The 19058-nt window shown below is 41.1% G+C and overlaps 2 protein-coding genes across 7 annotated transcripts in view; one reads left to right on the top strand and one right to left on the bottom strand.

Annotated features, from left to right (window-relative positions):
- The first annotated feature begins 1230 nt into the window (after positions 1 to 1230).
- On the top strand, positions 1231 to 6531 carry LOC148896266 (cholecystokinin-like). Its single transcript, XM_088999261.1, has 4 exons — positions 1231 to 1312; positions 2607 to 2686; positions 3891 to 4080; positions 5778 to 6531. Exons 1-4 carry the CDS (start codon positions 1303 to 1305, stop codon positions 5912 to 5914), a joined length of 417 nt encoding a protein of 138 aa, XP_088855387.1. The 5' UTR covers positions 1231 to 1302; the 3' UTR covers positions 5915 to 6531.
- Positions 6532 to 6626: 95 nt separating this feature from the next.
- Positions 6627 to 19058, bottom strand: part of mroh1 (maestro heat-like repeat family member 1) — a 90869-nt gene continuing 78437 nt past the window's right edge. For 3 of the 6 annotated variants that reach the window (XM_088999258.1, XM_088999260.1, XM_088999259.1), the window contains 9 exons: positions 15172 to 15286; positions 14377 to 14523; positions 14231 to 14297; positions 11203 to 11324; positions 10976 to 11125; positions 10748 to 10882; positions 10320 to 10422; positions 10138 to 10203; positions 6627 to 9008 (listed from right to left, as the gene is read on the bottom strand). In XM_088999258.1, the coding sequence (XP_088855384.1) occupies positions 8932 to 9008; positions 10138 to 10203; positions 10320 to 10422; positions 10748 to 10882; positions 10976 to 11125; positions 11203 to 11324; positions 14231 to 14297; positions 14377 to 14523; positions 15172 to 15286 (982 nt within the window). In that variant the 3' untranslated portion in view covers positions 6627 to 8931. Of the gene's footprint in view, positions 9009 to 10137; positions 10204 to 10319; positions 10423 to 10747; positions 10883 to 10975; positions 11126 to 11202; positions 11325 to 14230; positions 14298 to 14376; positions 14524 to 15171; positions 15287 to 15405; positions 15623 to 19058 lie in introns of those variants that run through there. The other 3 variants (XR_016115387.1, XR_016115388.1, XR_016115389.1) reach the window with 3 other exon arrangements.

The following is a 19058-nucleotide window of genomic DNA, read 5'->3' as shown; positions in this document are numbered from 1 at the left end:
AGATTCAGAGAAGATGCTTTCTTGTTACTCATCCAGTTATGAATATGATTCAAATAGTTCTGAAGGGGAAAGCATAAATGTTTGCAATCGATTAAAGAAGTTATTCCCTGTAATTTTGAGGTATCTGAAAAGAAGTCCTCCCATATAAATTCGAGCCGTCAATGACACCAATGTAGCGTCCTAGAAAATGCACAAGATCACGCCCAAGCTCCGTTGGAAGTGGGCTGATTTGTCTGCTGGGAATTTGTGTCAGCGAGTATCAAATAGTAGTCTTGGTGCAACTCACAACGATTCACCGTCGCGTTATTTGTGTGTTTCCCTTCTAATTTCGCCATCAACACAGATGAAAACGATGTTTTCAGACCAAACAAAGTAACGAAAATGCATTGTGTGTCGCTTTCTCGGTCAGTGACGATACCTACCGTGACGTCACGGAAGGTATCGTCACCAACTCAAAAACAAGGCTTCCTGAATATTCAGCGCGAGTCATAAAACGTAAAATCTAGCTATATGCTGTGGAATCTTTGTAAAATACGCTCAGTAGAAGTCATTTGAAGTGATTTCATAAATTATGGACACAACTTGTCCGGAGGCGTCGGTTGTACTTTAAGGCTTATTTAATAGAAAACTATATTTTATGGGGACCTGGGAACGGATTATTCTCATTTTAATGGTTTCTTATGGGAAATAAATGTTTGGAAGACAAACTTTTTGCCTTACACACACTTTCTGGGAACCAATTAAGTTCGGAAAATGAGGTATCCTTGTATTATATTTGCAAAACTTCTTTCATTCATTGAAGCTGCCACTCCACTAATCTGGTGTACCTTGTACAGTACTGTATATGAAAAAAGTTTGAAAATACATCATTCATTGGGGTGCGCCGGAAAATACAACGTTTGCTTGCTTTCACAGTGGTAACCTGACATATGTAAACAATTCCTGTGGGATTCATTGTCCGTCACCTCTTTGGCCTCGCCAAAATTGAAATGGCACCTGTGTGCAACACAATTGTTGTCACCACAAACATTGAGAGGGAAACAGATTGAAGCTTCCAACAAGCCAATGACTTTTGCGGTTTATTTATGGATTGTCACGCATATGTGCTTTGAGCACATCTGTGTGTAGACGTCAATGCCTGTTTGTGTGTTTGCGTGCATTACTGGCTTCAGAGAGGCCCCGCCTCCATGGCTGGGCCCCACCCCTTCCTGTGTGTGTATAAAACATTGCATCTTCTCTCTCATGCACTCACAACCTGACCACTGAAGCAAAAAAATATTTTCAACGTCTTCATCGGCACACATGGCTGCAGGTAAGTATTAGAAAAATAATTATTTTGTGTTACTTTTGGGCTTTCTATCGAATTTATGTTTTCAATGTGTTTGTTTTTTCCAAGTGGAACCCCATTTTAAAATATATGGCATTTAAATTGAAGCATGATACTGGATTAAATTGAACTCTTTGAGGGACAGCGGTTACCACAGTGGACAGCTTATCATATGATCAGATTACAGGTTCAAAGTCAAAGTCAAAGTCAAAGTCAAAGTCAGCTTTATTGTCAAATATGCTAATATGCATGACATACAGCACAGATGAAATTACTGTCCTCTCGGACCCAGCATGCAAGGCACTTATAATTACTTAACAAACATAAACATGAAAACGCCAATTTGCCGGGAGAGGGGAGCCGCTGAATGTTCACGCGCCGCCATCTTGGGGGAAAAAAAAAAAATTAAAGAAGGAGGCTGAAGAAGGAAAAGAGTTAAATTTTGTTGAATTAAAAAAAAAGATTAAATATGTCACTGAATTCTGTGAACCATTGAAACTAGACACAAGATGGATTGGATTGGATTGGATATGCCTTTATTAGTCTCACAGTGGAGAAATTTACATTTCACAGCAGCAAAGTGATGATCACTCAAAAAGAATCTATCAATAACTGATTGGGGCCATTGAATCTATATTTAGTGGCCTTTATTGGACATCGTGTTTTGATTTTCCCAGCGTTTGTTTAAAAATGCAGAGTGATGGTAAAGAGAATGCACACGTGAAGAGGAGAGGAGAGTGAAGACAAGTGGATGTTGAAGGACATCCACACGACTATTTGAAGAATAAATGATTGGCCGCAAATAGGATTTTTATAAGCATTGAATGAAGGACTATTTGCATCCCAAAAAAGAAACGAGACAGCTCAATGACAGATTTCGTTTGAATTTGAATGGGGATAACATTTGCTAGACACAAGACGGAATGCGTCATCTGGTGTCAAATCTTTTCCTGTGGATTGGAGTACTTTGCTTTTTGTCTTCAGTAAATGAAAGATATTGTCGAAGGTCAACCACACGTCAACAAAATCCGAAATTAAAGAGTATTGGTTGTGGTACTTTACGATAGGCTTGATACTGCAGTTTAGATTGTGTATGTAATCCACAATCCACAACCTCTTTGCTTTGCACTGCTTTTTCCTTTCACCACTCGACTTGTGATTGTGTGATCCTCTCAGCTGGGGAGCAACCGTTGTTTGGAGAGCAGATAGACTGCTGGTTTTAAAGTAATGTCGTCAAACTTTCATTTTTATTCCCCACTCTCACCTCTCTCCTGTTCAGGCATGAATGTAATTATCTACGTGCTCCTTTTCCTGGCTGCTGCCTCGAAGGTCTCCTTGAGTCAGCTATCAAGATCGCCTGTAAGTGACACACGCACACGCACAAACACACGCACGCACAAACACACGCACGCACACACACACGCACGCACACACACACACACACACACACACACACACACACACACACACACACGTCACATTATTATAACAGGGATGAGAATTTTCCTCTGATCGGCGGATTTCCGACTTTTTCAGACCAAATGAATTCTCGGGAAAAGCACACATCCGTTTGGAAAATTTCGGGGCTGGAGGGGTGGGCAGTTTTCCAATTGCCCACCTTCCACGGAGTCTTTTGATGATTGCATCTCGCTCGCAGAAACAGAACTAAACTTTTCGCTATTTATTTCCTGTCTCGGCTTGTATTGGCGGAAAGCGCAATTTTGATTGGATGATACTACTTGGGTGCCGTGGATGTCAAAACACGAAAACGCCCCCTTTTGAATAAGAGGAAGAGTAAATAAAATTGGGTAATGGACCGAAGGACTCGCCTTTGTGGAGAGTTCTGCCGTGATTCTAATTTGGAATGAAACAATACCATTTATGAAACAGTCGAATGTCAGTGGCACTTTCACAAGCCCCATGCTAACGTTAGTATCAATATACTTCTGCGACAGGCAGCAGAAAGCTAGCGTGCAAGCCAATGAGCAGAGTGCAGGCTAGCTAGCAGTAACCTGGTATGTACGGACTTTTCTTCCGATAGTTTATTTGGCTGGATTTTTACTAATCATGAGGAACAGAAAACCATTCATATTAATGGTGAGTATAATCACAAATTATTTTAAATAATACATTTAATTTTTTTTTGAAATCACATATATATATATATATATATATATATATATATATATATATATGTGTGTGTGTGTGTGTGTGTGTGTGTGTGTGTGTGTGTGTGTGTGTGTGTGTGTGTGTGTGTGTGTGTGTGTGTGTATATATGTCTGTGTAAGCCCTCAGTCGTACAGAAGTGGTCCATCGATGAAAAGGTTTCTTCAGCCGTCAATTGTACTTCTTTGAAGGTGTCGGACGTTTCGCTTCTTATTATTTAACACTAACACTTTATCATCTGTCATTCTCATCCCTGACAACAGTATATGATGTGGTGTGCGCACCCCCTCCCCCACCTTTTTTTTCAGACTTTTTTCTCATTTGTCATTCTCATCCCAGTTATAAGTAATATTTTTTAAAGAATGCGTGAGAGACACAGATCCCTTATCATGTCCAGATGACAGAGAATAATAGATCCGATGCCGAGACCCTCGTGTCGGGCGGCCAGTTATACAACCATACACGGCAGGCCCGCTCGGCTGGAACGCTCCCCTTGGCGCAGCAGTCCAACTACAACCAATCTCCTGAAGACGGCGAGGCTTTAAACACCTTGAGTCAGCTCCTGGTCAGACTCCTCTCCAGGAAAGGTGCGTGATGATTCACTTTGCAAACAGAAAAAAAATTACCAGCTCACTTTGCGTCTACTAATGCTGGGCTGCAGTTCTGCCATTTGCCGCTTCACTCTTGCTTTTTCTGCCTTCGATCTATTATCCCGCCTTTTGTTTCCATCGATCAAGCTTTTCCTTTTACGCTTTCATGATCAGCTTATGTTCACGCGTGACATTTCTCTAAAATTTCAAGACATCACATTGCTCAGGTAAGTCAACGCTACGGTATAGTGGCTCATAACTTGGTCCACTGCCTTACAGGCATTATTATGACCCACGACGGACAGTGACTCAAGAAAATAGCGGTAAAGTCTTAGTTACATAGTCTAAATACAAAGTATTTGAGATCATGGCAAAGCACTACTTTGGGTTTTGGCCTGACAAAATCATACACTTTGCCGCATTTCAACATATTTCCTGAGCAACAAGATGGCACAAGAAAGGAGCAAAACCCTACTTTTATTTGGGATAGGACTTGAACCTGCCTAAGCACAAAACAGCAAACATGTTGAGTATTTCAAGCAGGTACCAAAGAATAGAAGTTAATAATATTCTCGATAACCAGAAGAATTCCCGTCGACTGAGAGTCAATCTTAACTTTAATCCTCGGATCTGGATGGTAAGGGATAAAATATTACACAGGAAGAGACAGAATCTGAGATCCCAGTTTTTTCCATATACCATATTGCACAAAAAATGTTGCTTAGCTCCAAAATAGCAAGCAGTCCACGAGTGGATGTCGTTTTGGTCACCAGAGTTATTTTATTGTATTTTGAATGTGTTTCTTTTCTTTGTGGGAGTGGGAACGGGAATGAAAATTCACTCCCGCGTCATCCTTTTTTGCTGTTGGATAAGTGACTTTGTGAGTAGCCCAATGACAAACTCAGTATTTTCAGCTTTCTTAGGTGGTGACGTGATCATCAACAATCAATCGATCATACATTGACAGCTGGGGATGCATTATACATTTTTTCCCAAACACTCTGCTATAGCACAATGGTACGTGAGAAATCTTTGAGTGTGCCATTGGACCATGGTCAAGATAACCCCAAAATTATGTATTATTTTTTCTCCTCCGGCACATTGGGTCGTCTTCTTCTTCTTCTTCTTCTTCTTAATAATAATTAGGAGTTAGGTTCAGCAACTAATATATTTTTTGAATCATTATTATGATTATTATTATTATTAATAATAATTAAGGGGTAGGTTCAACAACGAATAGATTTTTTGAATTATTATTATTATTATTATTGATTAAAGGTGAGGTTCAGAAAATAATGTTTTGTTTTTTTCTGAAACATCGTGATAGAAAGCTCAACACATGGTCAAATCCGTATTGCCCAAGATTCTGTCGGTCAATCTTTTACATTAGAAAATTAAATACTGTACCACAAAGGCATAATGTAGTTGAAAAAGAGAAGAACATTTGAAAAAAGATTCATTGTGTATGGTCAACATAATCTGTTTATCAGCTGCTTTCCATTCATACAACAGCCTAATCGTTCAAGCAAACAAGCACACATTTCCAATTACTTTTTTTTTTTTTACATTTGATAGCGTGTCGTGAGATTTTTCCGATGTCAAATATGCGCCTTGGCTCAATCTAAGTAAGAATACATGCATCATTGTAGAAAATCGCGGTGATGCTGATACCCGGTTGTCTTGGGTTCTTCTAGGCATGCCCTACCAAAGCAGAACCTCCATTGCCAGCCGAGCCAGCGGTCTAGCGGCTGAGCACAGGATAAAGGACCGAGATTACGAGGGCTGGATGGATTTTGGGAGGCGCAGCGCAGAGGCGTTGGAAATCTCCTAGAGGCGTGCCTTCAGTGCAGACGCAGTCGTTAACATTGTCACAAAGCCCCCCCTCGATATGTCCGACTCGCAGTGCACAAGTGGCCAAATGTGACATAAGCGAATGCCGGTAGTGATTAAGACCAAAATGATTGACACTCTTGCATCATGCGTAAAATTGTATTTGGTGCTTGGAAGTAAATGACACAAGATGGTGGCAACAAACACTCAGGAATTGAGTTCCAATCACTAAAGGACGCTATTTGCCATTTTCTGCCTTTTGTTACTATAATTTACTTTCTGAGAATTATTCAGACATCTAATTCTTGATATTGTTAATTTTAAGCAGAGCATCATTTGTTTGTTGTGTCATTCTAAAGGCATGTTTGGCATTATCTTGTGCATTCAAATCACCCCAGTGCATTTAAAACAATGGAGTTGGCTTATATGAGAAAACGTATTGATGGTTTTGGAAAATGTAAATAATAATCATAAAAAGAAGATTTATGACACCGGATTTCCACTTCCCAAATCAAAATTAATTATAATGTTACAGGGGGCGAAATGATTTTGGCTAAATTGTGTACTGTACATTTATAAGTGGAAAAAATATGAATAAATACTGCTGCTAAACACTTATTTGAATCATATTCATAACTGGATGTGTAACAAGAAAGCATATTATCCGAATCTGAAGCCATTGTTTGGATTCACAAGCAATGCAAGACGTCGTCTTGGCGTGAAGTCATTTTTATTGGTGTTTTGCATTTGAATAAAAAGTGACATCAGTTGTCCTTTAATACACAGTATGGAATGTATGGTAATTTTCAAAATCATCACGCTTCAGCAGACAAAACAAGAAACATTGTTGCAAAAAACGATTGCATTCATATACAGTACAATGGGCATGTACATAACACAACAGGGAAACTGCAACGCTTACATCTTACTGTATTATGTATACAATTTAAAAAAGTCATCAATCTTCTTCTGCTTCCCATTTTTACCTTTTAACACAAACACTTCAATCTCATCTGCTACACACGAGCTAGCCTCTGAAAATGAAAATGGCTCCGCTACACGGGAGCTGGTCACGTAACAAACTCACGTTACATGGAATAATAAAGATATTAGTTGAACAGTTTTGAAAGCAGGATGTAACAAGTATCAAGTTTCAGTCTATGTTCTCCCAACACAGAGTTGTCCGTAGCTGATTGGACAACAGATCACTGCTGTGGACGTTCAAAACTAGTCCGAGCGGGAGGTCCTGTCTTTCTTTGTGCTCTTTGTTCTGTGTGCTCCTGCCTTCGCTTCCTGATCCAACGAGAGATGTTCTCTGTATTTTTTGTCTCACTAGAATAAAGTAGTTTTGTTGTTCACCATCTATCGTCCTCGATGATACGTATTTTTATCACAGAACTTCGTTGAACACAGAACCAGATGAGAAACAAGAATTTGAACTGAACATAGGGCTAGGCCAGAGCTACCAGCAAATTTTTGTTTACTGACACCGCTTCTTGGATGAGGAGGGAAACGTCCGACACCTTCAAAGTATAGATGACGGCTGTAGAAACCTTTTCATCAGAGCTAGCCATAGGATAGGAATGTAAAAATGGAACTTCTTTGTTGACATATTTTTTAAAGGTAAAATTGCAGATGTTCAAGTGCAACAGAAAAACTAAAGAGGAAATTGCTCCTTTCAAAAAAAATAGCTCCCTATCCCAACTGTTTGATTATTCACACATTCACAAGGTTGAGATACAACCGGCTACACCTGTGCGCGCAGTGACATGGGAAAAGAAAAACACAAACGCACAAATGACATTGGTTGTGATATCGATTGGTTTCTCAGACATTTTTGCAAAAAATAATCTGGCTTGTTCTCAAATTAAAGGGTAAATAGTGCATCGGCTTCCTCTCTATAAAGTGTGACATTGTAGCACAATAAAATGTAACAATGAAATTCTCAAATGTCTACTGGCTGGCATGCTACAATTAGAGATGGCATGAACTTGAGGAATAAAACATCATGAGATCTTTTAAAAACAACTACGGCTCAGTGACGTTCATTCAGGATCACCCGGGGTGACACACTTGCATGTACAAATTCCAGCAGCTTGAACCAGAGGTGATAGTTTGGCCACATCAAAAAACATGAAATCACAAAATAACTCCAAGTAAAGGGGAATTGTAGAGTTTTCTTTTTTTTTCTTCACCGGCAGGTGGTGGAGCCTATCCAAGCCGTCTTCGGGCATCAAGTGGGGGGACACCCGGAATTGGTTGCTAGCCAATCGCAAGGCACACAGACACGAACAACCATTCGCTCGCACTGACGGACAATTTTGAGTGTTCAATAAGCCTCCCATTATCCAAAATGGGAGCAAAACGGAGGACGAGAAGACAGACAGACAGACAGACAGACAGACCGACAGACATAGGAGAACATGCAAACTACACATAGGGAGACCGGAGCGGGGTTTGAACTTGTGACTTTGCACCATGAAGTTGCGGCGCTAACCACTCAACTACCCGGCCTCCTGAATTGTAGATTTATATGAGTGAAACATGACTATTATATTATTATCATAATATTCATAATAAACAAATACATCAATACCCATGTAAAAGTCTACTTTTGGATTTAGAAACATCAGTCATACAGATAATATTCGAAGAAACTATTTTTATTCTTATAAACATAATTATTTCCATTGATAGTAAAAAAAATTGCATTGGTGTGACAGGTATACAGTGTGTCACTTCCATGCCTCTGATACGAACCACTGTCTTTGGTTGCTAAATTAGAAATGGACACTTTCTCTTTACTCTTAAGTGCAGTGTGAAAACATGGTGAATAAAGCTATGCGTGCCGGAGGGTGTCAACGTGAGCGTGGTGGCACTTGTATGAGGTCATTAAAACCCGAAGTTGACATTTCATGGATTGCAGATGGCAGTTTTGCAGCCATGACCATTTAAAAACCATTGGACTCATTCATGTTGATGCCCACTTTCCAGCTATTTCACAGGCGGATGTTTGCATCAGTGGAAATGTCCCATGGCCTCGGCAGCCTTCACTCTTACCACAGCGTCGGGGTCTTGAAGCAGCATCACAAGGCCTGAGGATGAATATTCATATACACACACACACATCAGTGACGTGCAGTCAGGGGAGGCAGAGGTGAGTCTGTGCCTCACCTGTCATCATGGAAATATCAAATGAAAAAATAAATTAAACAGTGATATTTATTTTGTGATTTGTACTTTAAAGTTGTTTTCCATTTAACTTCATTATCTTTGGATTTTTTTTTCTACATCGCTGAATTTTCACATTTACTGTTCAAATACTAAGTAGAGACGAGCGGTGAGGCAGCAGCCGGATGCGCCTCACCATGGATTGCGCAATGACTATGCTAACTGTGCGTCTGTGTAAGCTCTCAGTCATACAGTTTTAGTTTACTGACGAAGTTTCTTGGATAAGAAGCGAAACGTCCGACACCTTCAGAAGTAGTACAGATGACGGCTGAAGAAACCTTTTCATCTATGCTAACTGTGCTGGCTTGCTTTGCAGTGAGACCGCATTGCTGTCCCTCTGCATATCACTATTAGTGTTCAAAACACTTTTAGTATATGAACTAAATTTCTACAGTTTAGCTGGTGTATATAATGCATAGGTGAGGCACACAGTTATCCTGCCTCATGACAGCGGGCGCTGGTGATTACAGAGATTCTTCATGCGCCTCCTCAGCTGCAGAATAATAGAATTAGTGACAGCAAGCTACAGTAAACAGTAAGCAAGTTAAGTGCAACCATCCAGTCATTTTTTTTGTGTTGCTTGGCCTTATTTTCAGAATGGAGGATTACATATCTAAATTGAAAGAAATAGAGAGACTTAAAACTTAAGATAAGGAAGGTTTCTACAAAGAAGGTATTGATGCCTTTCTTCAGAAGTATCGGCGCATGGACTTCATTTAGAAGTAAAGGTAACACGACGTTTTTAATTTTTTTTTCTATGCTACAGTTTGTATACAGTATATAAAGAATGCTGACATGACATTTTAAAGAAAACACGTTAATTGTTGCCCAACAAATGGTGAATAAGCTACTCTGCGGAGTTCATATGTTTGAATGAATTTTTTTAGTACACACCACCACCCCCAGAAATACAGATCACCAATGTGTCTGGACTGTATTCCCACATAATAATGAGTATTGTGTTTTATTAAAAATATGTGACAGCTGCTTCACCTTTAGTGATGGTGCCCATGTTGAGGTGAGCGTAATGCTCCTCGGGAAGGTTCCCCAGCAGAAACCCTGATAAAGACAGACAGACATATTAGCGTCTCTGAACAAGTTTGCATAAAAAACCACAAGAGCTTGATTTTGAGACTGTCATTGAGCGATCAGGGACTGAAGTACCACATCCAGACCTATGAACATTGCAGCTCCCGCTCGGACTTCAGACCAGTTGCTCTTGAAGAACTGTAGAACGGAAATGTGGTAGAAGTTCAGCATGCTCGGGAAGTCTTGGATCTACAAAAACACCAAACGTATTCTCATGAAAAGAGAGATTTCTACATAGCAATACTCTCAAACCAAATATGTACGACCAGGCTGAAAACATCTAGCGTTTTATTTTGCGCCAACCTCATTCAGGTCACGGGTGAGCTGGAGCCTACCTACTCTTGCTGGCTTTCTGGAAAATGTGGGCTAAACCTTACAGAGACTGGTCGAAAGTCAGTCCAAGGACATGCACAGCACACATTCAGCCTAGCCCTATTTTGAAAAATCTGCCCGAGTTCTTTGTTTAGCCTGTCTTCATTAGCACGTGAAGATTTTATCTGTCAGTAGGTCTCACCAGATACTTGGTGAGATCGTTGATGAACTCCCCATAGTGCAAGCTCTTGTCCTCATGGAGGTGGTTCTGAAACATGGCTGTGATCTGCTCCGAACCCACCATTGGAGCGCACACACGCATCGCATACTTGCATGCCTGAAAACAAATGAAAGCACATTCGTAGAACAAGCAATTGTTCCTCAGGGACAGTGCCACAAATTGATGCACAACCGGCCACGTCTTTTCTACCTTGACTACATGTGGGTTTGGATCAACCAAGTGTAAAAGGAGGCTGACCAAAACGTTGTGTATCTGGTCTTTGAACACTGGCTCTCCAGAACCGAACTTGGACAGTTTTCCCATAAGGTGAATAGAAGCACAGCGAATCTCATCATTCTCCTGGAAGCGCACAAGTACAGGCGAGCATGTCTCTTATATACGAATTTCACTGATGTGCAAATCATTTTTCAACTTACACTCTCTAAAAATGGTTTAATCCTCATGAATATGTAAACCACCAGTAGGTGGACATTCTTCTTATCCAAGTAGAGAAGAACTTTTGACAAACCAGACATTGCCTCAAGAGTAATCAGTTTGCCTACAAAAAGATCACACAAAAAAATACCAAACAGTGGCATCAAGTCCAGGTACAATGGATGAGTTGTCATTTTAATTAACCAAGACAAAGAAATTATGGTTCGGTTCCAAACCAATTGGCAAATCAACAAAGTATACTGGGCTGCAGTCCTGAGATTCACATAGGAACACGTTTCGAAAACATTACACAAAAACTCTTGTATCTCACACCCTATCCTGGCATTCACTGGCATTTTGTGACATGCCATACAGCACGTTTTGTGCTACACTTGCCCAGGACTGGTGAACTGCATGCACTCCGCCTCGACCACGATGAGTCGGCCTTGATGAAGGGACATGCATGCATACAATATACATATGTATGTATATATGTATGAATATGAACAGTATGTATGTATACATGTATGAATATGAACAGTGTGTATGTATACATGGATGAATATGTACAGTGTGTATGAAAATATGTACACTATGTATGAATATATGTATGTATGTATGTATGTAGTGTGTACGTACAGTATGTATGCAGGTATGCATGTATACATGCATGCATGTATGGTAATTTCCAGACTATAAACCGCAACTTTTGTCACAAGCTTTCAACCCTGCGGATTATGCAACGATGCAGCCAATTTATGCATTTTATCGAACGCCCGCCATGGGGCGATCGAGCACTAAAGGTAAGAGTGAGACACGGCGAATATATGTACAGAGGAAGACGCAAGTTGAATGTAATTCCGCGTGTGTATCGTGCATTTAAAGCAGCCCTCCGAGTTAAATGGGAGGCTTGTCTAACCAGCTGTTTACCAAAACTGGCCGTATTACAATAATAATAATAATAATACATTTCATTTCAAGTGCCTTTCAAAGCTCTCAAGGACACTTTACAGTCACAGGCAAGCATAGATACAATAATAACTAAAATACAATTATAAATAGAAACAGAGGGAGCTACACCTTCTTCTTTTCCTTTCGGCTTTTCCCTTCAAGGGGTCGCCACAGCAAATCAGTGTCCTCCATCTTGAGAGGTTTGATCTGCATGTTTGTTTTGGCCAAGCTTTTACGGCGGATGCCCTTCCTGACACAACCCTCTGTATTAATCCGGGCTTGGAACCGGCACAAGAAGACATATGTCCCTTTGTGGCTACAGAACAAGCAACTCGCTCAGTAAAAGGCTAATGGATAGCATTAAATGTATAAAGAAGAATTTTAAAGTTGATTCTATATTTGACCGGGAGCCAGTGGAGCTCTTGGTGGACAGGGGTGATGCGGTGAGAAGAGGAGGTTCTGGTGATGATCCAGGCTGAAATATTCTGGACTAATTGAAGTATTCAAAGAGCAAGTTTTGCACAAGTCTGCTAGTGGGTCCTGATAGCGTGGAGAAGTGTGAAAAAAATCAAGCATCACCAACAGGTTTCCGAGAGCCCGTCTGCTGCGTGACGGAGAGGAGAGCACAAGCTCGGGAGTGACTTTAACTCTTACAGCAACAACCAAAGAGAGAATGAGAGTGTGTGTGGCGAGGAATATCTGAGGCTATTCTAATGCGACACAAGATGAGGACGACTCTTAACAACTTGCTATGTTTTTGTAACATGCCCTCTTAGTGAGTGCGAATGTATTTCTTCCGTGTCTCAGTAACTTGGTATGTTTTTGTACCCAGACCTTGTAGCCAGTGCTAACGTGTTGCTGCTGTTAGTACCTGTCTCTGTGACTTTACAGGCATTTTTTTTTCACCAGCCCTGTTAGGAATGTGTTGTAACCGTAATGCTTGGGGAACCAATTAAGTGCGTAAGCCGAGGCCCCACTATACATATATACATACAGTATATACCCGGATAAATACAGAGGGTTGTGTCAGGAAGGGCATCAGACGTAAAAACAAACATGCAGATCAAACATCTCAAGATGGAGGACACTGATTTGCTCTGGCGACCCCTTGAAGGGAAAAGCCGAAAGGAAAAGAAGAAGAGATATACATATACAGCATATACTGTACTGTACACACAGACACACTTGTGTGAATGCGTACGTGCCGTGAGTAAGATCAGAGTGGACTTTTAGGCCATGCATAGGAGAACGAAATGACAGTAGATATTTGACTTTTTCCACTTTGGAGGGTGGTTCCAAATGTTTGTATTGTTAAGCCCCTAAAGCGCTGACACTGTCGAAACAAAAGACACTTTTAATATTTTAGTATCTGCAAGCATCTTCTTCAAAACTGTCACTGACATTTTTGTTCATTTTAATTGTATTTACAGTAAAGTCTCATTATATCGATATTCTCGGGAGTCGGAAAAAATATCGATACAACCGGACTATCGATAAATCCGATCCTGCGGGCATGTAATTTTCTCCTTGAGTTCATAGAAATAGTATCGTAATAAGCAGTACTATCGATATAACTGATATCGATATAACGAGACTTTACTGTATTTATGTTTTTTGTACATGGATTATTTTGTAAGTGCAACAATAAGAGCAACAGAGAGATCACAGCCAATACCATGTCATAAAATAACTATCAATGAATTTATTTGATCTCCTTATCCTCACGAGGGTCACAGCCCAGTTCTCTCATTTCTGTTTAACCTTCCAACCTCTGCACAACCAAAGAGTAATATCAAAATAAACACAATCAAAGTAGGGCTCTCATTGTAAATTAATTGACATTTTATTACGTAAACGAAAATGTTTTTTGTTGTTATTACTTTGTCAATTATTGTCTAAAATAACTGATGGGCATATGCACCACTTATGTTGTTAAAAAAATTGATGTATAGATTTTTATTGCATTGTGAAAAGTAACCAAGACCGAGATATGAGAGCTATTTACTGTCTCCGACCAAAGAAAAGGAAACACCTGTAACACACGCATACTGCAAGTCAGTTGCCCAACCTGACAATTACCTGGATCATCTTTTTCTTCCATGCCCGAACTCATGGCCGCAAGTAGTTCTTTGGCATACTTGTTCACCTACAGAGAAGAAAGAAAGAAATAGTGAGTTTTCTCCAGTTTTGCCAATTTTCACACTTGCATTCACATCCACGTGTACCTTTTCAGGTGATCCAACAGCGATGTTTCCGAGACCCCGCACGGCCAACATGCGGACAGTGCAGCATGGATCTGATATCCTCTCCATCATGTTATTCATTAACACGTCAATAAACATCAACTCCGTAGCCACGTGGTGGTTCAGGAGCTAGTAAGAAAGAGTCATTTGTTTCGGAGTACTCTAAAGCAGGGGTGTCAAACTCTGGTCCTCGAGGGCCGCCGTCCTTCATGTTTTCCAAGTCTCCCTATTGAAACACACCTGATTCAAGGGAACGGGCTCATGGCAGATTTCCACAGAGCTAGCTGATGATCAGATCATTAGAATCAGGTGTGTCCATTGAGCCTGTTCCCTTGAATCAAGAGACTTGGAAAACATGTAGGACGCCTGCCCTCGAGTACCAGATTTGACACCCCTGATCTGAAGAAAATCCCCCAAAAAAAAAACAAAAAATAGTGAATACTCAAATCGATGAAAAGGTTTCTTCAGCCGTCATCTGTACTTTTTTGAAGGTGTCGGACAAATCAGTGGAGTGGCAGGGAGTAGTCTTCTGCTCCCCCCAACCTGAGAGCGGGGGCCTATCATAGAAGAGTCTGGACAGTAGGGATATATATATATAGGGCCTGAACTACCAATAAGACTTTAGTTTGCTGAAGAAGCGAAATGTCCGACACCTTCAAAGAAGTACAGATGACGGTTGAAGAAACCTTTTCATCGATGGACCACTCCTGTACGACTGAGAGCTTACACAGACGTGAATACTCAAATATTTCACATGAAAAACTCGCTCGTTGTCACCTCAGAGAAGAAAGCTGTGACGGTGATTCGCTGACATTCATAAATGTTGTTCAAAGTAGGGCATAAACACTCAACAATGGCGGGCAACTTAGGACCAGCATGCTTCGCCATTGCTCTGTTGACAAGAGAAATAGATCTGAATTGAAATCTCATGGGTACAGGCAGGTATAGGGGTTATGGAAATGGTGAAAACAATCAAATTATTGAGACAAGTTGTTGATGCTTATTGATAACCTGAGTGGTTGCCTTTCCAGCAGCTCCTGTATTTTGCTTTTCTACTTTCATTTCTTTCATAATTTTTCTGCTGTGAAACGTAAATTTCTCCACTGCGAGACTAATAAAGGCAAATCCAATCCAATCCAATCCAAAGGCAAATCCAATCCAATCCAATCCAATCCTTGATCCACTGGTGGAAAGACGCTTTGATCCTCTCCTCTTTCACGTAGAACTGCTTCATGTAACAAAGAGTGTACAGATAGTGCTTAAGAATGAATGACTCTGTGTATTTGTGTTGTAATATTGTCTTTGTGCTGTCATATTATTTGTTATTTAGTTTTTTTTTTGTTCTTTTGACTCAAGATGGCGCCGCGAGAGTGGCTGCCTTTCCAGCAGCTCCTGTATTTTGTTTTTCTACTTTCATTCCTTTCATGACTTTGCTGCAGTGAAATTTACATTTCTCCACTAAGAGACTAATAAAGGAAAATCCAATCCAATATCTGCGAATTCCAGCTCTGCTTCCTGTCTTTTCTTCAATGGCACTGTCTCCAGTCCAAACATCGTGGCTGGTCTCACCACAGTTTGATACACCTTTTGTCCCAAATAGCAGTAGTCCAAACCCAAATCCACATGAAGAACTTAGAGTTACATACAATAGAATACAATGATGGGCGATTTAAAAAAAATATATATTTTCAATGGAAGGCAGTACAGCAACAAGATATTTCCAGTTGAAACTGAAAACTTTTTTGGGGTTGTGCAAATATTTATTTTAAAAATGCTGGGACAGGGCTATGTTTAATAGTGCAACATTGCCTTTCCTTTTAACGACACTCAATAAACATTCGAGAAGTGAGGACATCAATTGTTGAAACAGCTGATTTTTGATTGGCATCCAACATCATTTGGTATAACCAATGCATTATTTTGCACGTCATAATGTGGCACACATTTTCGAAGAAGGAAAGGAGGGAGGTGTGCCCGGAGGAAAAGAGACAAATGGAACGCCAAGAGTATATAACTAAGAGTAGGAACTTTAAATGTAGGAACAATGACAGGTAAAGGTCGAGAGCTGGTTGACATGATGCAGAGAAGGAAGGTAGACATACAGTGTGTCCAGGAGACCAGGTGGAAAGGGAGCAAGGCTAGAAGCTTAGGGTCAGGGTTTAAGTTGTTCTATCATGGTGAAGACAGAAAGAGAAATGGAGTTGGGGTTATCTTAAAAGAGGAGTTTGTTAGGAATGTCTTAGAAGTAAAAAGAGTATCAGATAGAATGATGAGTCTGAAGCTAGAAATTGAAGGCGTGATAGAATGATGAGTCTGAAGTGAAATTGAAGGAATGTTGTTCGTGGGTATGCCCCACAAGTAGGATGTGAGCTGTCGGGGAAGGAGAAATTTTGGTTGGACTTTGATGAAGTCATACAGAACATCCCGAGAAGTGAGAGGGTTGTAATTGGTGGAGACTTCAATGGACATGTTGGCGCAGGAAACAAAGATGATGAGGAGGTGATGGGCAAGTGTGGACTCTATATGAGGAACACTGAAGGACAGTTGTTAGTTGACTTTGCGAAGAGAATGGAAATGGCTACTGTGAATACTTTCTTTCAGAAGAGACAGGAACATAGGGTGACCTACAAGAGTGGAAGCAGAAGTACACAGGTAGATTTTGTGTCAACGGCGCCATCTAAAGGAAATCAGTGACTGCAAAGTAGTGGTTGGTGAGAGTGTAGCCAGACAGCATAGGTTGGTGGTGTGTAGGATGACGCTGGCAGTGAGGAAGATGAAGAAACCAAAGGCTGAAGTGAGGACAAAATGGTGGAAGTTGAAAAAGGAAGAGTGCTGCATGACATTTAGGAAGGAGGTAAGACAAGCACTGGGTGGGAAAGAGGTCCTTCCAGATGACTGGCAAACTACAGCGAACATAATCAGAGACACAGGTCGGAAAGTACTTGGTGTATCGAGTGGAAGAAAGGTAGATAAGGAGACTTGATGGTGGAATGGGGAGATGCAGGAGTGTATACAGAGAAAGAGGTTAGCAAAGAAGAAGTGGGACACTGAGAGGACGGACGAGAGTAGACAGCAGTACAAGGAGATGCAGCGCACGGTTAAAGTAAAGGTGGCAAAGGCCAAACAAGAGGCCTATGATGACTTGTATGCTCGGCTGGACAGCAAGGAAGGTGAGACTGATCTTTACAGGCTGGAGAGAAAGAGAGACAAAGATGGTAAGGACCTGCAGCAGGTTCGGGTGATTAAGGATAGAGATGGCAATGTATTAACAGGTGCCAGTAGTGTGATGGCAAGATGGAAAGAGTACTTTGAAGAATTGATGAATGAGGAAAATGAGAAGGAACAAAGAGTAGAAGACGTGACTGTTGTGGACCAAGACGTAGCAAGCATTAGCAAGGATGAAGTGAGGAGGGCACTGAAGAGGATGAAGGGGGGAAAGGCACTCGGGCCTGATGATTTACCAATCGAGGTATGACTGGGTTATTCAACAAGATCTTAGATGGTGAACAGATGCCTGAAGAATGGAGACAAAGTGTACTCGTGCCCATTTTTAAGACCAAAGGAGATGTGCAGAGTTGTACTAACTACAGAGGAATAAAGTTGATGAGCCATACAATGAAACTCTGGGAAAGAGTAGTTGAAGCTAGACTAAGAGCAGAAGTGAACATTTGTGAGCAGCAGTATGGCTTCATGCCAAAAAAGAGTACGACAGATGCAGTGTTTGCTTTAAGAATGCTGATAGAGAAGTACAGAGAAGGTCAGAAGGAATTGCATTGTGTCTTTGTAGATCTGGAAAAAGCGTATGACAGGGTGCCCAGAGAAGAGCTGTGGCATTGCATGAGGAAGTCTGGAGTGACGGAAAAGTATGTCAGAGCGGTGCAAGACATGTATCATGACTGTAAGACAGTTGTGAGGTGCGCTGTCGGTATGACTGAGGAATTCAAGGTGGAGGTGGGACTCCACCAGGGGTCAGCTCTGAGCCCCTTCTTGTTTGCTATGGTGATTGACAGGCTGACAGACGATGTTAGACAAGAATCTCCTTAGACCATGATGTTTGCAGATGACATTGTGATCTGTAGCGAGAACGGGGAACAGGTGGCGGACAAACTAGAGATGTGGAGATATGCCCTGGAAAGGAGAGGAATGAAGATCAGTCGCAGCAAGACGGAATATATGTGTGTGAATGAGAGGGATCCAAGTGCACGAGTGATGCTACAGGGAGAAGAGATAAAGAAGGTGGAGGATTTTAAGTACTTGGGGTCAACTGTCCAGAGCAATGGAGAGTGTGGAAAAGAGGTGAAGAAGCGTGTCCAGGCAGGCTGGAGCGGCTGGAGAAAAATGTCAGGTGTGATGTGCGATAGAAGGGTTTCAGCTAGGATGAAAGGAAAAGTGTATAAAACAGTGTTCCGACCAGCCATGATGTTTGGACTGGAGACAGTGCCACTGAAGAAAAGACAGGAAGCAGAGCTGGAGGTAGCAGAGCTGAAGATGTTGAGGTTTTCTTTGGGAGTGACCAGGTTGGATAGAATCAGGAATGAGTACATCAGAGGGACAACTCATATTAGAGGCGTTGGAGAGAAAGTCAGAGAGGCCAGACTGAGATGGTTTGTACATGTCCTGAGGAAAGAGAGCGACTATATCGGGAAAATGATGCTGAGCCTTGA

Source organism: Hippocampus bargibanti, linkage group LG06 (assembly GCF_051943395.1).
Source record: "Hippocampus bargibanti isolate YZ-2025 linkage group LG06, ASM5194339v1, whole genome shotgun sequence".
In the NCBI taxonomy this organism is placed as follows: domain Eukaryota; kingdom Metazoa; phylum Chordata; class Actinopteri; order Syngnathiformes; family Syngnathidae; genus Hippocampus; species Hippocampus bargibanti.
The sequence above is the reverse complement of the archived record's forward strand: the minus strand, read 5'-3'. Positions and strand labels throughout refer to the sequence as shown.